The 18,868-nt window shown below is 47.8% G+C and overlaps 1 protein-coding gene across 1 annotated transcript in view; it reads right to left on the minus strand.

Annotated features, from left to right (window-relative positions):
- Positions 1 to 11,225: 11,225 nt before the first annotated feature.
- MTURN (maturin, neural progenitor differentiation regulator homolog) overlaps positions 11,226 to 18,868 on the minus strand; it is a 28,933-nt gene continuing 21,290 nt past the window's right edge. The window contains exon 3 of the mRNA XM_082692882.1: positions 11,226 to 16,627. Within this exon, the coding sequence (XP_082549008.1) occupies positions 16,517 to 16,627 (111 nt within the window). The 3' untranslated portion in view covers positions 11,226 to 16,516. The remainder of the gene's footprint in view (positions 16,628 to 18,868) is intronic.

Below are 18,868 nucleotides of genomic sequence, written 5' to 3' on the forward strand. Positions count from 1 at the left end.
ATTGGCCATTTGTATTCGTTCTTCAGGGCATGGCCTCTCTACCATCCTGGGCTTGTTTTTCTATGGATTATTTATCCCAAATTACTAATGAAAGATCTGAGGACTGGAGAAAGTAAGTAGGTTGGCTTTAAGTCTCACAACTAGTAAGTGGCTGGGCTGGACTTGAGCTTGGCTTTGTCTCTCAAAAGGGCACATTCTCAACCACCAGGTCGCTTAGTCTGCTTCTTGGCTATGGTCAAGTTTAACGGATGATTGAAAGCCTGAAGGCTTCATGAGGACAGGAGTGTCACTCACTTGCAGACGGGTGGCCCTTCCTACTTCTGCCCGAAACTGGCTTGCTGTATGTGGCAGTTCCCAGGAGGTCCCCCGGGGAGGCTGTGGGGCTGCCTGGGTGACCACTGTGCCTACCAGCCCAATATGGCCCTAGCCGCCCACTCTGCCACATTTAGCAATTACATTGCCCCTAAAGACACAGGCGGCCAGAAATAACAACTGCTGGCTTACTGCCATTTCCTCACTTAAGCCAACTGGAGCTAGACCATCCTTGGCTTTGGGTGCAATTCATTCTCCAAAACCCAAATCCAAGACGACTCTGGACCTGGCAGGGGCTCAGCTGCAAACGCGGAGAGCGAATGCATCAGCAGCTGCTGTCAAGGCCGCTGACACCATGCCAGGGCCACCAGGCCATTGTTTGTGGCAGAACAACGCCTTCTTTTGGTGGAGGAGGTTTGAAGCCCTGCCTTCCAGTATCTCAGCCGACTTCTCAGCGAGCCGGGAGCACCTCGGTGTCAGAGGAATGCCTTCCCTAGAAACAGAAGTCCTCTGCAGGGTTGCTACGGGCTGACACCCTTAACAGGGTCCACACCACATTTATCCATCCTGCACAGGACCAGCTGCAGGCGTGGTGGGAAAGATAAGCTCGGCAGAGGGTGGGCAGAGGACCCCAGAGCCTGTGGCTGTCACCGACCAGCACCCGGGCGACCCCTCCTGAAGTGGGCTGCTATTACTGTCACGGGGAAACCAGGCAGCTTAGGAGTTTTTTTGACTGGCCAGTCCATGAACTGGATTTTTCAATCACTCTAGACTCATTGAGCCTCTTAAACCAGGATTCCAGGTGTGTCTTTGCGCACACATCACAGCGACTTTGGTGTTCCTTGAAGTCAACACAGATACTGCTGGACGAGAACAACGGGTGGAACCTGGTCCCAATGAGAACTCTGTTCTGCCACCCAGTGGCCCGACTTTGAGAAGGTGTCAGAGCTCGAATGCAGCCCTCTCAGGGCAAAACCCCTGTCTCCATCTTTGAAAAGAGCAGGGAAACGACACTCAGTCTTCTGTGGGGTCTGAAGCAGAAGGCTCAGGTCTGTAGCCCGCTTGAAGAGCCCATGAGAGAGCAAGGCAGGCCTGTCGTGGGAAGAATATCAGAGCAGTCATGAGAAGGGAGATGGGAGGAGTAGGAAAGGCACCAGATGGAATTAAATGGGAAAAGAAAAATGGAAGCGAGAAACAAATAAGGTACAGCAAGGACACTGAGTCTCAAAGGCTGTTTGTGCCAATGACTTTCCTAGAATTAGTGGCCCGGCCCTGGTCGACAGGTCCTGTGAGGCCTTCACGGACCCACCCCATCTCCTTGGCGATTATGAAATCGTGGGGTCTAAGGGACGGTGGTGAGTACTTCTGGAAGATTTTTTTTTTTTTTTTAAGACAGTGTTGGAAAAAGAAACCCTAGAGTTCCAGGGTTCCTGTGACTCTGAAAACGGGCGTTGGGGGGGTGGTTTCCACGTGTGTTATTCTAGATGCAGAAACGTAGGTGACTTTATTCTAGAAACTGAGTGGGCTCCCTTGAGACTCGTATGGGGAGACTTCATCTCCAACGTGATGGTATTTGGGTGAGGTCTTTGGAACAGATTAGGTCGTGAGAGCAGAGCCCTCCTGAATGGGATTGGTGTGCTTACAGAAGACTCCAGAGAGCTCCCTCAACGCTTCTGCCATGTGAGGATATAAGAACCCAGAATCAGATCCTCACTAGACACTGAAGCTGCTGGTGCCTTGATCTTGGATCTCCAGAACTGTGAGAAAGAAATCTCCATTTTTTATAAGGCACTCGGTCTATGGTATTCTGTCACAGAAGCCCAAATTCATTAAGACATTATGTTCTTTCCAGATTTTTTCTTCTGATTCATTTCTAGTTTCATACCGTTGTGGCTGGAAAAGTTACACGGTATGATTTCAATCTTCTCGAATATGATGATTAAGACTCTTTGGTGCGCCTGGGTGGCTCAGTGCCTTCGGCTCAGGTCATGATCTCAGGATCCTGGGATGGAGTCCCGCACCAGGCTCTCTGCTCAGCAGGGAGCCTGCCTCCTCCTCTCTCTCTCTTTCTGCCTGCCCCTCTGCCTACTTGTGATCTCTCTGCCAAATAAATAAATAAAATATTTTTTAAAAAAGAAAGTCTCTTTGACAGAGCAATGTCATACTGATTTCTCACCACTGCCTAGGAGGTCCATAGGGCATTTTTCTACTCCCAGGTTATCCTGCCGGAATGGGACAGTTTCTGAGTCTTCTTGGAGATGTTGTATAGGCAGCCTTGGAAAGCACCAGAAAGTGGGTATCTTGCATCTTGAGCAGCCTCTATCCTTGGTTAGAAATCGTGCAGAAAGCTTATGTTCTTGCTTTCCCACCAGGATGTGTCTATGATTGCATCTGCTTTCTGACTTTCCTGTCTACTGATGACACTTTCTTGAAGGTTATTCAGGGATCATGGGTTTAGGGGCTCAGACACCTGTGACATCTACCCACTCCTGTTTCCATTCTCCAGGAAAATGCAGAGGTTTTGGAGATTTACCAACAACATTACCAACTCTTGAACACAAATTGTTTCCCTGAGATCTAGGGACAAAGGCAGGTCCCCAAGACTCCTGTCTTGGGGGTTGTGTACCTCCATGCTTGCCACTCAATATATGAACGACTAAGAGCAGGTCAATCTCAGGGCAAAGCAGTCTCCCTATGTTCCTGAAAGGGTAGCATTTCTTTCTTGCCCCCATACCTAATTCATTCATTCATTCATTCATTCATTCATTCATTCCACAAAGGTTTCATGAGAGCTTTCTACATGCCAGGACTGTGCTGAGCACAGGGAATGTAATGGAGAGCAGGATAGACAACAGCTTTGCCCTCACGTAGCTTATCGCCCAATGGGGCTGATAGGCAATAAATAAGTAAACTAAGAAATGAGAAGATAATGGCATACTTAAACAATGAAGTCTCCTGCCTTCTGTCCTCTCCTGAGAAGGATTACCTTCAGTTGACCAGCCTTATGGTACATTTATATCATGGAAAGTGTAGTTGAACTTCAAGGCGGGGGGCGGGGCTCTGATTCTTAACCATACTTGTCTCTTTACAATACTCCCATTTCTTTGCTGTGGGGCTGACAGCTGTGCAGAGGGCAGTGTAATGGTTTTTATCTGTAATAAAGCACTGTTGCCAAATACAACTTGGCCTCTGCCCATTATTGTTCCCCAAATGCCACAGAAGCAGCATGACGCCTTGTGACAAGAGACGAAGGCTTTGCAATCAGACTGAACTGGCTTCTATTCCTGGCTCTGCCACCACGTGAGCTTAGAGGAATGGCTTTTTCCTCCAAGTCATGAGATTTTAATGGAGACAAAATTGTGGCATCTCTGTTCGGATTTTCTCTTTGTGGAATAAGATGTATTAGGACCACGAAAGGATTTTGCCCGGCACCTGGCAGCCAGGAACCGCCTGGTAGATCCTGGCTCCATCTTAATTCAGTGAATGATTCCTAGCCTGGAGGCCAGCTCAACCTCAGGGTTTCTCAAAGTGCGGTCCATGGACTCCCTGAGACAGTACCACCTGGAGTATTTGTCAACACACTCCTGTATGTGTCCATCAGAACCTGCGCATTTCACAGACTTGCCACTTAAGAGCCGGAAGTCGGAGACTGGCTCATCTACAGCTCTGACTGGTGGCCTAGGCTTTTGTTACTTTGAGGGTCAAGAGATCACTTTTTAATGGTCAACTCCAAGCATAATAGCTTTCACAATGTGGAGGCACCTGACGCACATGTCTTCAGTGAGGTACTTTCTGGATGGGAAAGGAGACTTCAGATCCCCCAGAACCTTGAGCCTTCCTGCTCTGGCCAAATCACCCCCACTCAGCGCGGTGCGGATCACCCCGGGGAGCCACCCACCACATTTCAGGAAGATGGCAAGTTCCAGCCTTTGCCATTTCTGGACAGATGGGTATGACAGGTAGACCCTCCTGAAGCCTGTTCCAGAAGGGGCTGACAAGCCTCTCTGGGCTGAACACACGGGAAACATGTCAGGCTCACAAACAGGGTTGGAGGGTGACCTTGGGGAAGACTGGATGAAAGGTTATTCTGAGCCTGTCACACACAGGAACATCTAACTTTTTGGACTCGAGCTCCTCAGGAGAGTGGCTGGATTAAAAGATAAATAAAAACTGAAGGCCAGCTGTCACCAGGGCAGCACCCCCACACCCTGGCCTCAGCACCTTGTACCAGGAGCCTCAGGGCCAACGGTGGCAGACAGGGGCACAAAAATGGCCACCTTCATGGACACCATCTGGGCCTATCCCCAGGGAGTGGCAACCCAGCGTGTACTTGAAGCTCTGCAGGCTTAGCAGGAATGGCTGGGAGTTACAGCCAGAAAGGAGAACAGCGGGCGCCACTGAAGACAGGCTCTGGAAACATACAGGAGGCCTTCCAAGGAACAGCCCAGAATAAGTGGGAGGAACCTCAGAAGGGCTGGGAATCCCTGAAGTCAGCATCAGCGCCTGAGAAAAGAGAATTTGTCTGTAGTCGTGATTCTCTGTTCAGCCCAGGCTGGTGCGGTTTGGGGAAAATGGGTGACATCAGTACAAGTGCAGAGGTTGGGAAACAAGATTAGTCACCCTGCCCAAGAGGATGAATTCCCTCATTTCTGCCTTCTTGTGACATCACTGTTCCAGAGGGCAGCACACAGTGGTGCCAGATGAAAAGTTCGATTTCGAGCTTGTTCACAAAAGTGCCATTGTCTTAAGACAGACCCAGAGATGGTGGTCATTGTGTTTCCCAGCAGCTGCTTGGCCCCGCTCCACATCTGGAATCCTCTCTCTCAGCCACAGGCAGGACCCTCCACCCTGGGGCGAGGTGGGGAGACGGACTCCCGGAAGCCCCAGCATACCTGATACAGTGTCTGTTTTGTCAAAATCCTACCCGGACTCACCCACGCTAGCTTCCAAATGTGATTTTCACGAGCACGTGGCCCATTTTGTGTGTGTTCCTCCAGAGCTGAGGAGGACGGGGTCAGAGCAGGGTTTGAAGGACAGCTCGCGCAGTAGGCTTTCACGCATCCTGCAGAGGGCCCACCCCGGCTCTGAAGACAGCAGACTCCGTGGATGGATGTGACGAGTTCGTTAGCACTGAGTTAGAGCATGCTGTTGGCTTGCGTTTGGATGAGATGATTTTTCAAAAGCTTGAAGGCTACTTAGAAGATGCTTCCCACCCACCCTGAGGAGAGCCCTGGTGTTTGTTTGCAGCATGACGAGGGCTTTACCCCAAACCAGTCCTGTCGTCACCATTAACCCTTCTTCTACCCAGTTACGAGAGTGTGTTAGGAGCTGGCCGGAGTCAGAAAGAGTCTTCAAAAGAAGGGGCAATCAAGAGATCAGGACAGTTTAGCTCCATCACGAATTACAGCCCAGCTTGTTAGCCACGGCACTTGTTTGAACAACACCGTACAAGCGAGCAGGTGAATGGCACAGGCTTGGCAGCGGTCGTGTTTCATACACAGGTTGTCCTCTGAGTATGACTTGAAAGCTAAGGCCACTTGCAAGTACAAAGGACGTGCTTCTGAAGACAGTGTTGCCTAGTAAGAACATGATCATACCCCCATATTAAATATAGATGGACTGCAAATTACCAAGAGCTCAATGTCAGGCAAGGTGGGGGAGAAGTGAACGGAGGGGGGTGGGTGGGGGCAGAGGCAGACCCCCACACAGCCCTCACGGGGTTGCACCCAATGAAGGGTGCATTCCACTTGAAATCCTATCGCAGTGTGAGATTTGGGGTGCAGCTGTCCCTCACATCCTCTCTAGTTATTAGATTTACGTTTCTGATAATAGGGAACACTGGAGTCAGAAACTGGGTCAACTCTGACAGTTCCCAGACCCGTTTTAAAGTTGATTCTCCACAACAGTTTGTATTTTTATCGCCCCTCACAATCCAAGGCCCAAAGTGGCCCCTAAAAATTCTGAGCAGAAGAAAGTACAGATTTAAAAGACCAAGGCCATATGGGAAGGAAGAGCCAGATCCAGAAAACCAGCTTGTCTTCGTTACCCTGTGACACAGTGCCCTTCTCTTTCCAAACCCATGCAGCCTCGTGTGCCTTGGCGAATTGATCTGTTTTAAGGATTTTTAAAAAATTAACTTATTTATTTGAGTGAGGGGGGACAGCAAGTACAAACAAGGTGGGGGCAGAGGGAGAGAAAGAGAGAATCTCCAGCAGACTCGACACTGAGCACAGAGCCGGACGCAGGTCTAGATCCCCTGATCCTGAGATCACGACCTGAGCCAAAACCGAGAGCTGGACACTTAACGACTGAGCCATCCAGATGTCCCTAAGGAGACCCACCTTTTCTGCTTTCCTTCCTTTTATCTGTGCATCATTTGGAAAATGCAGAAGCACTCCTCCTGGGGTATAGCATGCTCTCCCTGCAGCCACTCACCCACGAGGTCACACTGGCATGCCAAGACCACAGGTCCCCATCACAAGGGATCGATGTGATGACACCTGGGATCTCAGAACCAGGGAAAACAGGCTGAGCACCCGCGTTTCTTATGGGTTCTGACCTGGCCGGCTCTTCTCTTCCTGCGTCCGTGGAGGAAACTATGGCAGAGGTCATCTCAACAAGCCAACAAGCTTCAAAGCAAAGTGATTTTGCCTTTGAAATGTGTTCTTTGATTGCCAGGCATTCCTTCTGTGCAAAACTGTGGTAAGACAAGCAGCAGTGGCAGGGGTGGAAGGGGCATATGCTACGGGCTTGGCATGGAGACTAGGGCTGGAGGGTGGGCTGGAAGCGTGCTGGGATGGCTTCAGGAGATACACAGAAGCTCGTGTCTCCAGTACGTGGTGGTGACTCGACTGACCAGTGTCAGATAGGAGGGAACGAGGAGAACTTTCTCCCTGCTCTCAGGTCCTGGCCTGAATACAGAGTGAATTGCACTCCTGGCTATTTCAGGGTAAGCTTGGGTGGAAGACCCTTCACGACCAGGAGTCTGTCATAGCCTGTTTTCTTAGTGGAAAAGTCTGTAATGGCCTCATAAAGGGCTGTTCGGGGGCAAGACCTAGGAAGAAGGGCACAGAAGGGGGGGAGGGCACACGGATTGTTTCCACAGCCTCACCCCTGCCTGGAGACTCTCTCATTTTACCAATCACTAAATGATTCCAACAAACCTGTTGCTCCAGTTCTTCCGATCACCGATCACCTTCAGATCTTTGCAAGGACATGGATACTGGAAAAAAACGTATCAGTTATCATCCGAATCTGCTCGGCATGCCCAACCAGATCCTGGGCAAGGCAGAGACCTGCTGAACCGTTTTCTTGAATCTGTCCCCCGCACAGTAACCAGGCAGACGAATCGCCTTCATTGCACAGAGTTCAAGGGCAGGCCCCTGCTGTGCTGAACAAAAAGAGCCAGAGGCTTCACTGAAAGAAAGACCAACTCCGAGGATCCTATTCCCAGCAGAGTCGTTTACAAGGGCTCTGAAGCCAAAGCGCTCGGTTCGAAACCCAGCTCCCACATGGACTAGCGGTGTGATCTCCTGAATGTTGCTTAGCTTTTGTGTGCCTCAGTTTCCTCATCTGGAAAGGGGGCTATCAATTGTAACATCCACCTCACGTTGGAAGATGTGAGGAGTTAAAAGGAACTTAGTATCATGCCGGGCACTTAGAAGGGGCTTTATGAAAATTTGTTAAAATAGAGTTTGTAGGTAATGGCATACACCCCAGGACATATTCAGCACAGTGGGCTTCATGACGAGATGAAGAGTCATCGGGCTGTTCCACACTTGCACAGAGTATCACCGATCCTGGGGAGCAGGGTACCTTGGGCCTGGCCCACACCTATCAGTATCAAAAAGTGCCATTTTGAAACCTAATGGTAGGCAGTGAGAAAGCTGTTAAGTTGCTAAGTGTTCAGATGTTCTTCGGGGGAGTCTGGTCTCCATTGTGCTTGTGACATGTGGCTTGCCCTTTCCACCAATGTCCCTTTTCAGCAAGTGGGTCCCAGCTCTGTCAAGTCACCCAGCAAAGTACAGTTGTCAACGCTGTCTGTCAGGTGGATTAGGCTGAACTCAATAGACAGGAATGATAAAACCCCTGAGCAGGAGAGACAGAGGGGAGGAAAGGCTTTCCTGTTCCTTGCTAGGCTAAAGAGAAACGCAGGGGCATCTCAGGGAGCCCCTGGCCTGCAGCAGTCCGTGCAGCCTGAGCTGCTGCCGCGTACTCCCACCGCTTCTCACGCACTGGGGCACCCCAGCCCCGGGAAAGTCCCACCGGTTTTTAGGGACTCCGAACAACCTCAGTTATGGCTGGATCTCCTACATATACTCAAACCCTTCCTTACCCAGCCCTGATCTGGGAGCCTCAGGATATCCGATGTGGGTGCCAAGCAGAAACCCAGGATCCCGGCACCGCCCACGGCATCCTAAAGTTTGATTGGAAGCTGCAGGGCTTGGCAGAGCCTGCTGGCTGGTAATAAGAAAGGCCCAGGCTGCCTGGGAACAGAGGGGCCTCTCCCCTTGCTCGAAGCAAAATGCAACGTGCGGTCCATCTCCTCTCTGGCATCTCCCCCGCCTTTCTCCAGGGAAGCTAAATGCTAGGCTTCATCGATCGGTCAATAAGTCGTGTTTATTGAGCTGACAGTGTGTGCATACTAGGGTGTGGGAGCGGTAGAGAAAGATGGATGAGAAGGGGGAAAAAAACCCCCAGAAACCCAAGACAAATGTTAGGATTTTCTATAAAGGTTAAGGACCCTACGCCTTCTCTCTCATGCACAGCCGGGCAGCTCACCGTCCTTGCTTCCTTCCCCTTGCTGGTGGCCTGCTGGCCCTCCTCTCCCAAAGGTTGCACCAAGAAATGGGCACTGGGATGACCCAGAACTAGAAAGCCCTTCTTTATGCAGTGCTGACCTCTAGAGGCTTCCAATTAAAAAGCATCCCAAAGGACCAACTTATTTTTACTGCTGGTTTCTCCATCTGTGCAGTTACCACATTTTCCTAGAAAACAAGAAGAAAATGTCTCTGGCTCCCTTAAATGTTACCTAACAGGAAATGCCTACCTCATTCTTAGGCTGCCTAACTACATCTCCCAGATTTATTATAAATGTCAATGTTTTCTGCTCCCAGAGGGGAAAAAAGGTGGGTCAGAGATAAGCAAAGTATTTCAAAGTTACTTTCCTACTGTGGCTCTAAGAGGAAAAGGACCCTGCCAGCTACGTCGGGAGGCATTTCTTAAGTTTCCAAAGTAACAGGTGGCCAGGCCCACTGCAGGGAAAGGAATGTTCGCTCACCCCAATTCGGCAGGGCATCAGGCAAAACTATGTGCCAGTCCCCCAAGACCCTGCATACAGGCACAAACCCGCTCACCCTAACCCCGGCACAGGATCCCAGCACTGGGTAGCGGCTTTAGTTTCGTTTACTCTGTCTGACTTCAACCCCTTCGTGCCCACGATGAACACTCGAAACAATGAGGCATCCCACCTGACCTGACTCTATGGAAACAAAATTCATTTCTAAAGGAGATGAGATTGGTTGTAATATTCCTAAGCAAAACACCCCAGAGCTTCCTATTTTGTTATAGCTCTTTATTCCGTAACACTGATCACAAAGAGAAGTATAGGAAGTACAAAGAGATGTATGGTAGAAAGTACTCTGGGATGTCCGCATTTGGCTTAATATCCACCCACTATTTTGTCTGGGGCTTTTATTTCTAAAAGGGATCCTAGGGAAGATGGGATCAAAATCAGAAATAGTTTTGCCAATGTCAGCTGCCCAGCCCTGGTTTCGTGAAACAGAATTTTCCTTATAAACTTTGTTTTCCACCCTCTCTAACCCCACTAGCCAAGACAAGATACATTCCCACAATGCTAGTGCCTGGAGGGGACTTGGAAATGAGAGCGTACTCTGATTTTTACAGATGAGCGAACAAAGGTCGGGGGTGGGGAGAGCTGACATGCCAACGGCCCCGCAGTGGTCAGGGAGGACACTGGGCTAGAATCATTTTCCCCAGCCAACAGATTCCAGAGTGATTCACTGCAAACGGGAAAATGTGGGTCTTTCTAACACCAGTCCCAGCACTTAGATAAAGGAGGCACGCTACATTTTATGAAGGTTATCTGTGCAAGGGATCAAATAACAGTAACAAAGAAATTCCCCCAGAAGAATGGCTTCGTCTGTGGAAGACCACGTCCCCACCCCACTGAAGCCAGAATCTTTGATGAGGGGGGCTCAGGCTTGCACACAGCCCACCACTCAGGTCCAATCTCTGACGAGAGCCTTGTCCCGAACCAAGAACCCCACCAATGAAGTTAGTGAGAGCGTGTGCGCGTGCGCGCGCACACACACACACACACACCCCTCTCCCTGCATCTGTTAAGGCAAACTCAAATCTCATCTCACAATCTCTGGAGACCTATTCATTTGGGGAAAGAAGCTAGTTCTTAATCAAATAATAGGATTTACCACCACCTCCTGATTTAGCCTTCAGATGCCACTGTTTACTGAAGAATAATCACCAGGAGGACAGTCATCGGGAAACAGTGTCCTGTTGTCACAGAGCTACCACAGCTTTCTAATTGGTGCCACAAAGTGCCTGTGGTGTCTCACCATGAGAGAAAAATCAGAGTCCTCATATATGCCCCTCAAGTACTAGCTTGAAGGAAAGCTGGAAAATCACTCACTACCAGCCACATCAACAGATACATGCATGTCTTAAATTACTCACCCCTGAACCATGCCAGTGGTTTCCGTAATGACCTCCTCTCTCGCTCCCACCCCAGCTGCCCCCCGGCTGCCCCCGGCAACCCCAGCCCCAACATCGCCAACCACAGACCTGGCTGGTAATCCTCATTCTCTGTCCCTCCTTTCCCATGAGGTGTCCTCTGGACCAAACACCGTGGAGGGAGTAAAAAAGAGGCAAACATCACCAGATTTGGAAGGCTCTTTAATAGCAAGCGTATGGTAATTACATTGGTAGATGAGGTCCTCACTCCCCGGGGAGGGAGGACGGAGCAGATGTGGACAGGGCTCACTTTTGGGCTTACACTGCTCGAGGCTTCTAGAAGGGTAACAAGTCTTTTTGGCAACCCATTTCACAGTTTTGTCATTTACAAGAGATTTCTTGGAAAGGAAATATAAAGGCGAAGAAAACATACACACCCTGCAGGAAACATTTTTGCCTAAGCAAAAAAGAACCCCCAAACTGTTCCTTGATTTTGCTTCTCATGTAGATGGCTAAACTCTGCTCTCCTAGCCAAACGAAGACCGGCTCACAGATCGTTCCCGATCTTCCCCGAGAACGGACAATTTGCTTTCTCCTCTAAAAAGGGGACAGGACTGCTGTATCTTTACCCGCCTTGCTATCAGAAGGTACTCAGAGTGAAAAAACAACGCTTAAGAAACAAAAGTGAAACAGAAGAACGAACCAGGGAAAGGCAGCTGTACAAAGAACAGACTATCTGCTTTCTCGGTGGGACTGAGTAACTTGAATACAGTTCTCAGTAAATGAAGTGTTTATTTTTACGTGGCCTGGCACACACTTTCGACAGCTTGGGTCTATTCAGCCACACGGTGCTGTAAAGAAGGTTTCTAACGTGTGATGCTCACAGTCCTCTATTTTTGTAATACAAATTTAAATAAAAATATCGACGACACCATCTTATGTAACAGTTTACCCAGGGGAACGTGAGCTATAGACATTTACCACGGACCCCACGTTGCCATGGACACCAGAGGCTACGGGCAGCCTGGCAAGTTTTAGATATTCTGAATAACATCTAAAAGGCTTCAGCCTTTCAGGTCATACCTGGTGTCACAAAACCAAGATAACTTGTTGGGTCTTTGTGGAAGAGGATTCATGTTTCATACCAAAAAAAAAAAAAAAAAAAAAAATTGGGCTTCTCTGGTAATCTGAAGACTAAGTAATAGGCAGTGGCCCCTCTGTAGGGTTGACAGTCCTTCTAGGGAAGAAGGATCTGTGATGCACTTGAGTTTTAATTGTGTTCTTTCCTCAACCCTGAAAAGTGGAGTAGGCGGGCTCTGCCCTCCAGCCCTTGGGGGCATTCCTGACCCATGGCCTCCTCCACACTGAGAGCAAGATCAAGTCCGGTTCACCTGCTGCCTGCCAGGTGATTGGAGCCTGCACATGTGGTTGCACTCTGGAAAGACAGGGTCCTCTGGCTAACAGCTGGTTTACTGAGGAAAACTCCACCATCTTTGTGGGACACCTGCTGTCTCCTTGGCTGCCGGGCATTTGTAAAGCCGCAAATCCATTCCCAACACAGGTCTTGCCTCTCAACACGCAGGCGGTTCCTTCGAGAATAGCTAGCTCCTAGTGGGATAGCCCTAAAAACAGTTTTCCTGTACCGTGCACAATACCTGTCTTCCAGCTTTTTCTTTATTATTATTATTTTTTTAAAGAATTAGACACTAACTCTCCCGTCCTTTCTCATCTCCTCCCACTGCAGATTAAGTCCTGCCTATTCCTCTTTGCCTCTTGAACCATGGAAAATCAGGTTTGTTCATATCCGTTTCCCAACTTGTGAATTTTAAGATGCAAGGGAGATTTCTAAAATATAAATTCCAATGATGCTGGGAAGCGCAGCTCCCCGAGGTCCATACACTTTGTGCTCTTATGAGACAGACACAATCTTTAGAGATGTCATTGTGCTGAAGGAAAGGTTTCTATTTGTATGTGAAAAATGACAGTAGCTGTGAGAGGAGAGAAATTTTTCACTTAAGGACCCTGGAAACCTAAATCTGGCACCAAGACGGGAGGATTCCTAAATAAGAGACTCTCATGTTCTAGTCATATAAAAAAATCCAAAACACACAAAAAAACCCCGAAGTCCTATATGCTGCTATGAGCCTGTGAGGCATGAGTGTAACTGAGCCAGAGTGTGGCAGGCGTTGTGTGGGGGGGTCCTACCTCCCTGCCTGGCTCCCTAACTCATTCTCTGGTTTCCCAAAGTGTGCTCAGTGTGACTGTCAGGCAGAACCAGTGACTAGGTGGCCATAAGAAATATGTCTCTGTGATTCACTCAAATCCAGCATCAAGGTTTGGTAAGGTTATCACAGGCAGGATTTCACAGCTGGCCCACAGTGATCAATAAGCCATCAATGATCCTCTCCCCACAAAGTTCACACACACTCACATGCTCACGTGCTCACACACACACACAGTCTCTCTCTTCTTTCTCTCTCCTGGACAACATGGCAAAAAGTCAAAGTATTCCTCTTTCACCCTCTCCTTGTTCTTCTTCATGCAAAATTTCCTCTCTCAGTTAAGTTAAACTCATTCCACTTCCAAAGCCGCAGTCTGTTGGGGCACAAGGGAAAGCCACGCCTTCAGCCGACAGAGCCTACACATTTGGGACAAGTACATTTCTGTATCTCTGGGCCTGTGTCCTCCGTCTAAGGGACCGGAAGTCATCAGCCCCTCAAACACTCATAGAACATCAGAAACCTATTCCAAGGTAGTCCTTGGCCAGCATTCTCAGGACAGCATCTCCGCAAGATCCAAAATGTATTTCTTTCTCCTTTCCCTAAAAGTGTCCTTGCCCATTGCTCTTAGCACACATACATACCATAAGGCAGTTAGGGAATGACAGTGGTGAAAGCAGAAGGGCAAACAGCCCTTGTTTCAGGGGAGTCAGGGGACTTGCCCAAGGTCACGTGGTCCCTGTTAGAGCCAGGGCTAGAATCCAGGTCTCTCTCCTAACTCCCGGGTCCATGCTCTTCCCACCGCACCAAACTAACTCTTCTTAAGTATTTATCTGTTTGTGAAAGTCAGGAATTCATCTAACCACAGAACCTCTTCCTTAGCAAAGACGGCTGCCTGCCTTGCTGGCTGTCAGGGGGCGCTCTGCACCACGCGAGCTCTGACGCCACACGCACACCCTGGACTGTGAACCCGCAGCCGTAGGAGCCAGCACAGGCACATGCAGCAGCAAGGGCAGCTGGGGAGGAGCACAGTCAGAAAAAGGAAAGTTTTGGAGGAAACGGTTCCATCTGCTAATGCCTTCTGGGGTTTTGCCATGAAAATAAGTGACACACAGTACTGTTATTCTCAATTCCTGGGGCAGAACAAAGAGGAGATTTCTCCTCAGCCCACTGAATGGCTGAGTTGATCTCAGTTCAGTGTTTATAAATAGAACATTAACATAATAATACCAAAATGCATTTGGTCAAAGCCTAAACGCTTTTTCATAAAATACATTTTATATTAATGTCCATTCCATTCGCAAACATATGTAAATTTGGCTGCTAAGCCTCTATGTGTAAAATTCCAGTTTACCTTCCAATGGAGGAAGCTAGTCAAGATTCTTCACCTCAGTCAGTGGCAGAAGTCATTCTTTCAGCCTATTGTGTTAAAACAGAGGGTTACCAAACCCCAGCGCTATCTACAGAATGCAGCTCACAACTGCCTGCGCCCAGGTACTTACTTAGTCAATGGGAAGACAGGCAAGGACAGAGCACAGAACATGTTCACCCGCTGGAGGAAACATCAAGGTGTGTGGTGGGAATAGGCTATTCGGAAGGAAATTCATTTCACGTGAAATTAACCTTCCATACGCTTTTCCAAGAACAGAAAAAATGTGGGTACTGAAGCATGGAGGGAAACTGCTGCACCGTTTTCCCCATGACTTAAAACTGCAGTACCCTGTTCTACCACTAGCAGCCGCACTCTTCATGGCACCAGTCAATCAAACAGAAAATGGTGATAGAATCAGGTTAATACTGACAGGCCTGAGGCTATAGAAATAGACTCCTGGAAGCTCTGTGCTCGCTGCTGCTGCTTTTTTTTGTTGTTGTTGTTGTTTTTTAAGTTCCAAACTATGACAACCTAACAGCCATGTGTGTGCATGTTAATAACATTTCCACCCCAGATGCTATGTTTGGTCAAGGGTTGTGAAAGAGGCATTCTGCTTTGAGAGATCCAGAAGGGTCCAAGAAAATGAATACTTTAAATAAGTCCACGTAAGCATTACAAAGGATTTCCCCTGTAAGTATTTGTTGGCTAAGTGACAGCAGTGTTTCCAATTATTAAGTAGCTGTTTCTGGGAGTTGTCTTAGTATTTTGATCATTGAAACTTCCCATCTGAACCAAGCTAACCCACGACTGAAAGAGTCCCAATTTGATATCACTTTAAAAATTCACTTCTGTTAGGCCCGTCCAAGGACTTGATTATAGTTTTTTAAATAAATTATACAGTGGGATCCTTTTCTTGACCTTTTCTTTTTTAAGGAATAAAAGACAAATTAAGAAAGTAAAGAAAGATTCCATTATAAGTTTAAAAAAACTGTTTATCCTGGTTTATTTCCCCCATTGAATTTATCTATGGCTTCAAAGTTTAAGTGGCACTTGGATTCTGAATGTTTTCATGATTTAACAAGTTGCCATCTGGTTATAAAGACAGAATGTGAATGTTTCATTTCATATGTGGGACGGTTTATAGATATTTTAAAGAAATCAATCATTTATGTCACCCCATTGATATTTTCGACTATTAGATTTTAAAAGTGGCTTTGGAATTAGCATGTTTTAAAATAACTGAACATGCAAGTAATGCTTATACCAACCATGAACCGGCTGCTATCTATCCAGGTAACTTAGTAATGGCAGAACGCTTCAACAAAGGCTTCTCTGCCTCTCTTCCCTTCTTCGTCCAAAGCTAAGTGATTATCCTTTTCTGCTCTTGTATTTGCATTTGTGCAGTTTAATGACTAGATATTAAAATTCATGCTTTATAAGCAAATTCCTTCACTTATGGACACACTTAAAAAGTACATAAAAAGTGCAGACTGCATTTCTTCTCTGTCATGCTTTCCCTCAATAATGTCACCTGTGAGGACTCAAAACATATCCTTAATGCATTCAGAGTTCTCCACATTCGAGTCAGCGAATGGTAGTTCTTCAACACAAACTCAAGAGAGAACAGTCAGCCACAAAATGGACTCTAAATTCAAAATGGCAAAGGCTACCAAGACAACCCCATAAAAACCCACTGAAACGGGAGTAAAATTCAGGTCACTTCTGAGCAAAGCTCATCCCAGATATTTTGCGGTCAATAAAAAGGTACTTAGTTTGAATTTGGATGCTGGGAGTCAGACGTCCTGTTTCGAAGTGCTAATGCAAAAAATGCTAACCCAGGAGCACGCGACCCCACCTCAGGTACCAGGGGGTCCACTCTCCTCAGGTGGGAGCCCTCGGAAGGTTACTGCTGACTGACTCCCATTTGGGGGTGGTCCGCCTCTGGCTCCTCCTCTTCCACGTCTGCACTGTACTCTTCAAACGCATCATCGTCAGCATCCGGAAGCCCCAGTAACTAGAGGAGAGAGGAGAGTACAGTGTGAGCGCCAAATGGCCCAGGGGCAGGAAGAGAACCAAAGACATCCGATCCAAATTCATCAACATTTAACAGGACTCAGCACAGCACCTACAGATTTCCCACTGGAGTCAACCATCCCTACAACCATGTTTATGAACATACTGGAAGGAAATGTCAGTCCTTCAATGGACTGGAGCCCAAAGGGCTAGGTTTTATTGGGGATCCTGGAGACTCTCTATTTCTAAGTATCAAAACATGGCACCACACACAACCAATGGAGAATAATATCGTACACACACACACACACACACACACCCCTGGGATGTCAGCCATAATTCAATGAACATGCTGACTATTCCATCAAGACATAAAAAATCTACCCCCTCTATATTTTCTTCCCAAAAACCAAGTGCTGCTAGTATTTATAATGCACCTGTAAAAATGTAAAAGCTACTGAAAATTTTAATTTTCTTTCATTAAACTATGGTGCATCTGTAAGATGGGATCTTATATACCTACTTAAAAGAGTATTTTGAGTGACTTGATACAGAAACATGTACCTAAGTGTAAAAAGAGCATGGTGAAAATTGCATTTTCATTATGATGCAGATTTTATTAAAGTTTATCCACAACTCCATGGCAAAAAAGACTTTGAATGAAATACATCCAAATTTTAAGAGTATTGTTTCAGGCAGTGTGGTTATGGGTAAGTTTTTTCCTTTTTATCTTTTTGCATTTTCCAAAGGCTCTATCATTATCTTTGGAGATATTCACAATAAATACGCAGGAAACATCTTTTCAAAGTACTGAATGGTCTTTGCTTGGAAACTAAGTGTCGTTTGCTGGGCCTGATCAGTATGAAAGAAAAGCCTTGGTGCTGGTAGGGAGCGGAGGCCTTGGCCACCCCTGGGCCCTGCCTGTGATCATCGTGCTTCTGTCCCACAGCTCCTCCCTCAGATTTAGTCTCCCGTGGCCATGACGTTCTCACATGGTGGCCCTGACGTTCTCACATGGTGGCCCTCTCGACTGGTCACTTTCAGGCAACTTGGCTGAATGGTGCCGGGATCCTAGCTAACTGGATGAAGCCACTACAGTAAGATGGACCATTCGGTTTGCTTTGCATTGCCTCCCTAATGCCCTGCGACCCTTCCCCTTCTTCCCGTCCCAAATGCTGACAGGAGGAAACAGTAAGTCCCAGTCGAAAAAATGCTTTTCCAGTGAAGTTCTCCGACCCCAACTCCTGAGGGTCTCACAGAGCCCTGTGAACACACTCTGGACAAGATCATCTGCCAGGCCCTTGGTCATATTCTATGTGGGGCCTGGCAAGCTGGGCGTGACCAGCTGTAGACACACAAGCTTTCCCCTTTGAGCCCAGAGCACTGCAGCTGTCTCAACGGGCCACCACTGACTTGGAGGGGTGGGGCGAGAGAAGCACGTCTCCGCTATCCTGGAGCGGAGCGATCTGTCGAGCGATCTCGTGTATGCTTGGGGGAAGAGAGAAGCCTGTTTCTCCTCCTGCTGTCACCCTCTCACATAGCGGAACAAGCCCAAGATAACATTCGCCTCTAAAGAGAAAGAGAAAAGATGGCTACAGCGAACACAGATGGCAAGTATTTTGATGTCCCATTTTTTAGTTGAAGAGCTGCTTGGTGAGACAGTGAGGTGAAAGTGTCAAATGAATGATGATATTTCAATTGCTGATAAAACAGAAATATCACGAGGTGCCTGGGTGGCTCAGTGGGTTAAAGCCTCTGCCTTCAGCTCAGGTCATGATCCTGGGGTCCTGCGATCGAGCCCCACATCGGACTCTCTCAGCGAGGAGCCTGCTTCCTCCTCTCTCTGCCTGCCTCTCTGCCTACTTGTGATCTCTGTCAGTCAAATAAATAAGAATCTTTAAAGAAACAAAAACAAAAACAAAAACAGAAATATCATTGCCCTACCAAGAACCTTAGAATTACCTAGATGCCAACAAAGGACGCATTAATTCAACAATAAATGTGACTCCTCACTGCACTAAGGGATACCCCTTAAAAGAGGAACAGCCAGTGGGTTCTCTCTCATTTAACAGATCTGACTGGTAGCCACTGCCTGGATCCCTGGGTTGAGGATTCCAAGGCTCAGTGGGAAAGACTGTGGTCAATTCGCCATGTGTCCATGGGTAAAGAAGGCACAGTCGAGGCACACATCTACACGTTTGCCATCTTGTCCTAAAGACACACACCACTGGTTATTCTTTTT

Source organism: Mustela nivalis, assembly GCF_964662115.1.
Source record: "Mustela nivalis genome assembly, chromosome: 12".
Taxonomy (NCBI): Eukaryota; Metazoa; Chordata; class Mammalia; order Carnivora; family Mustelidae; genus Mustela; species Mustela nivalis.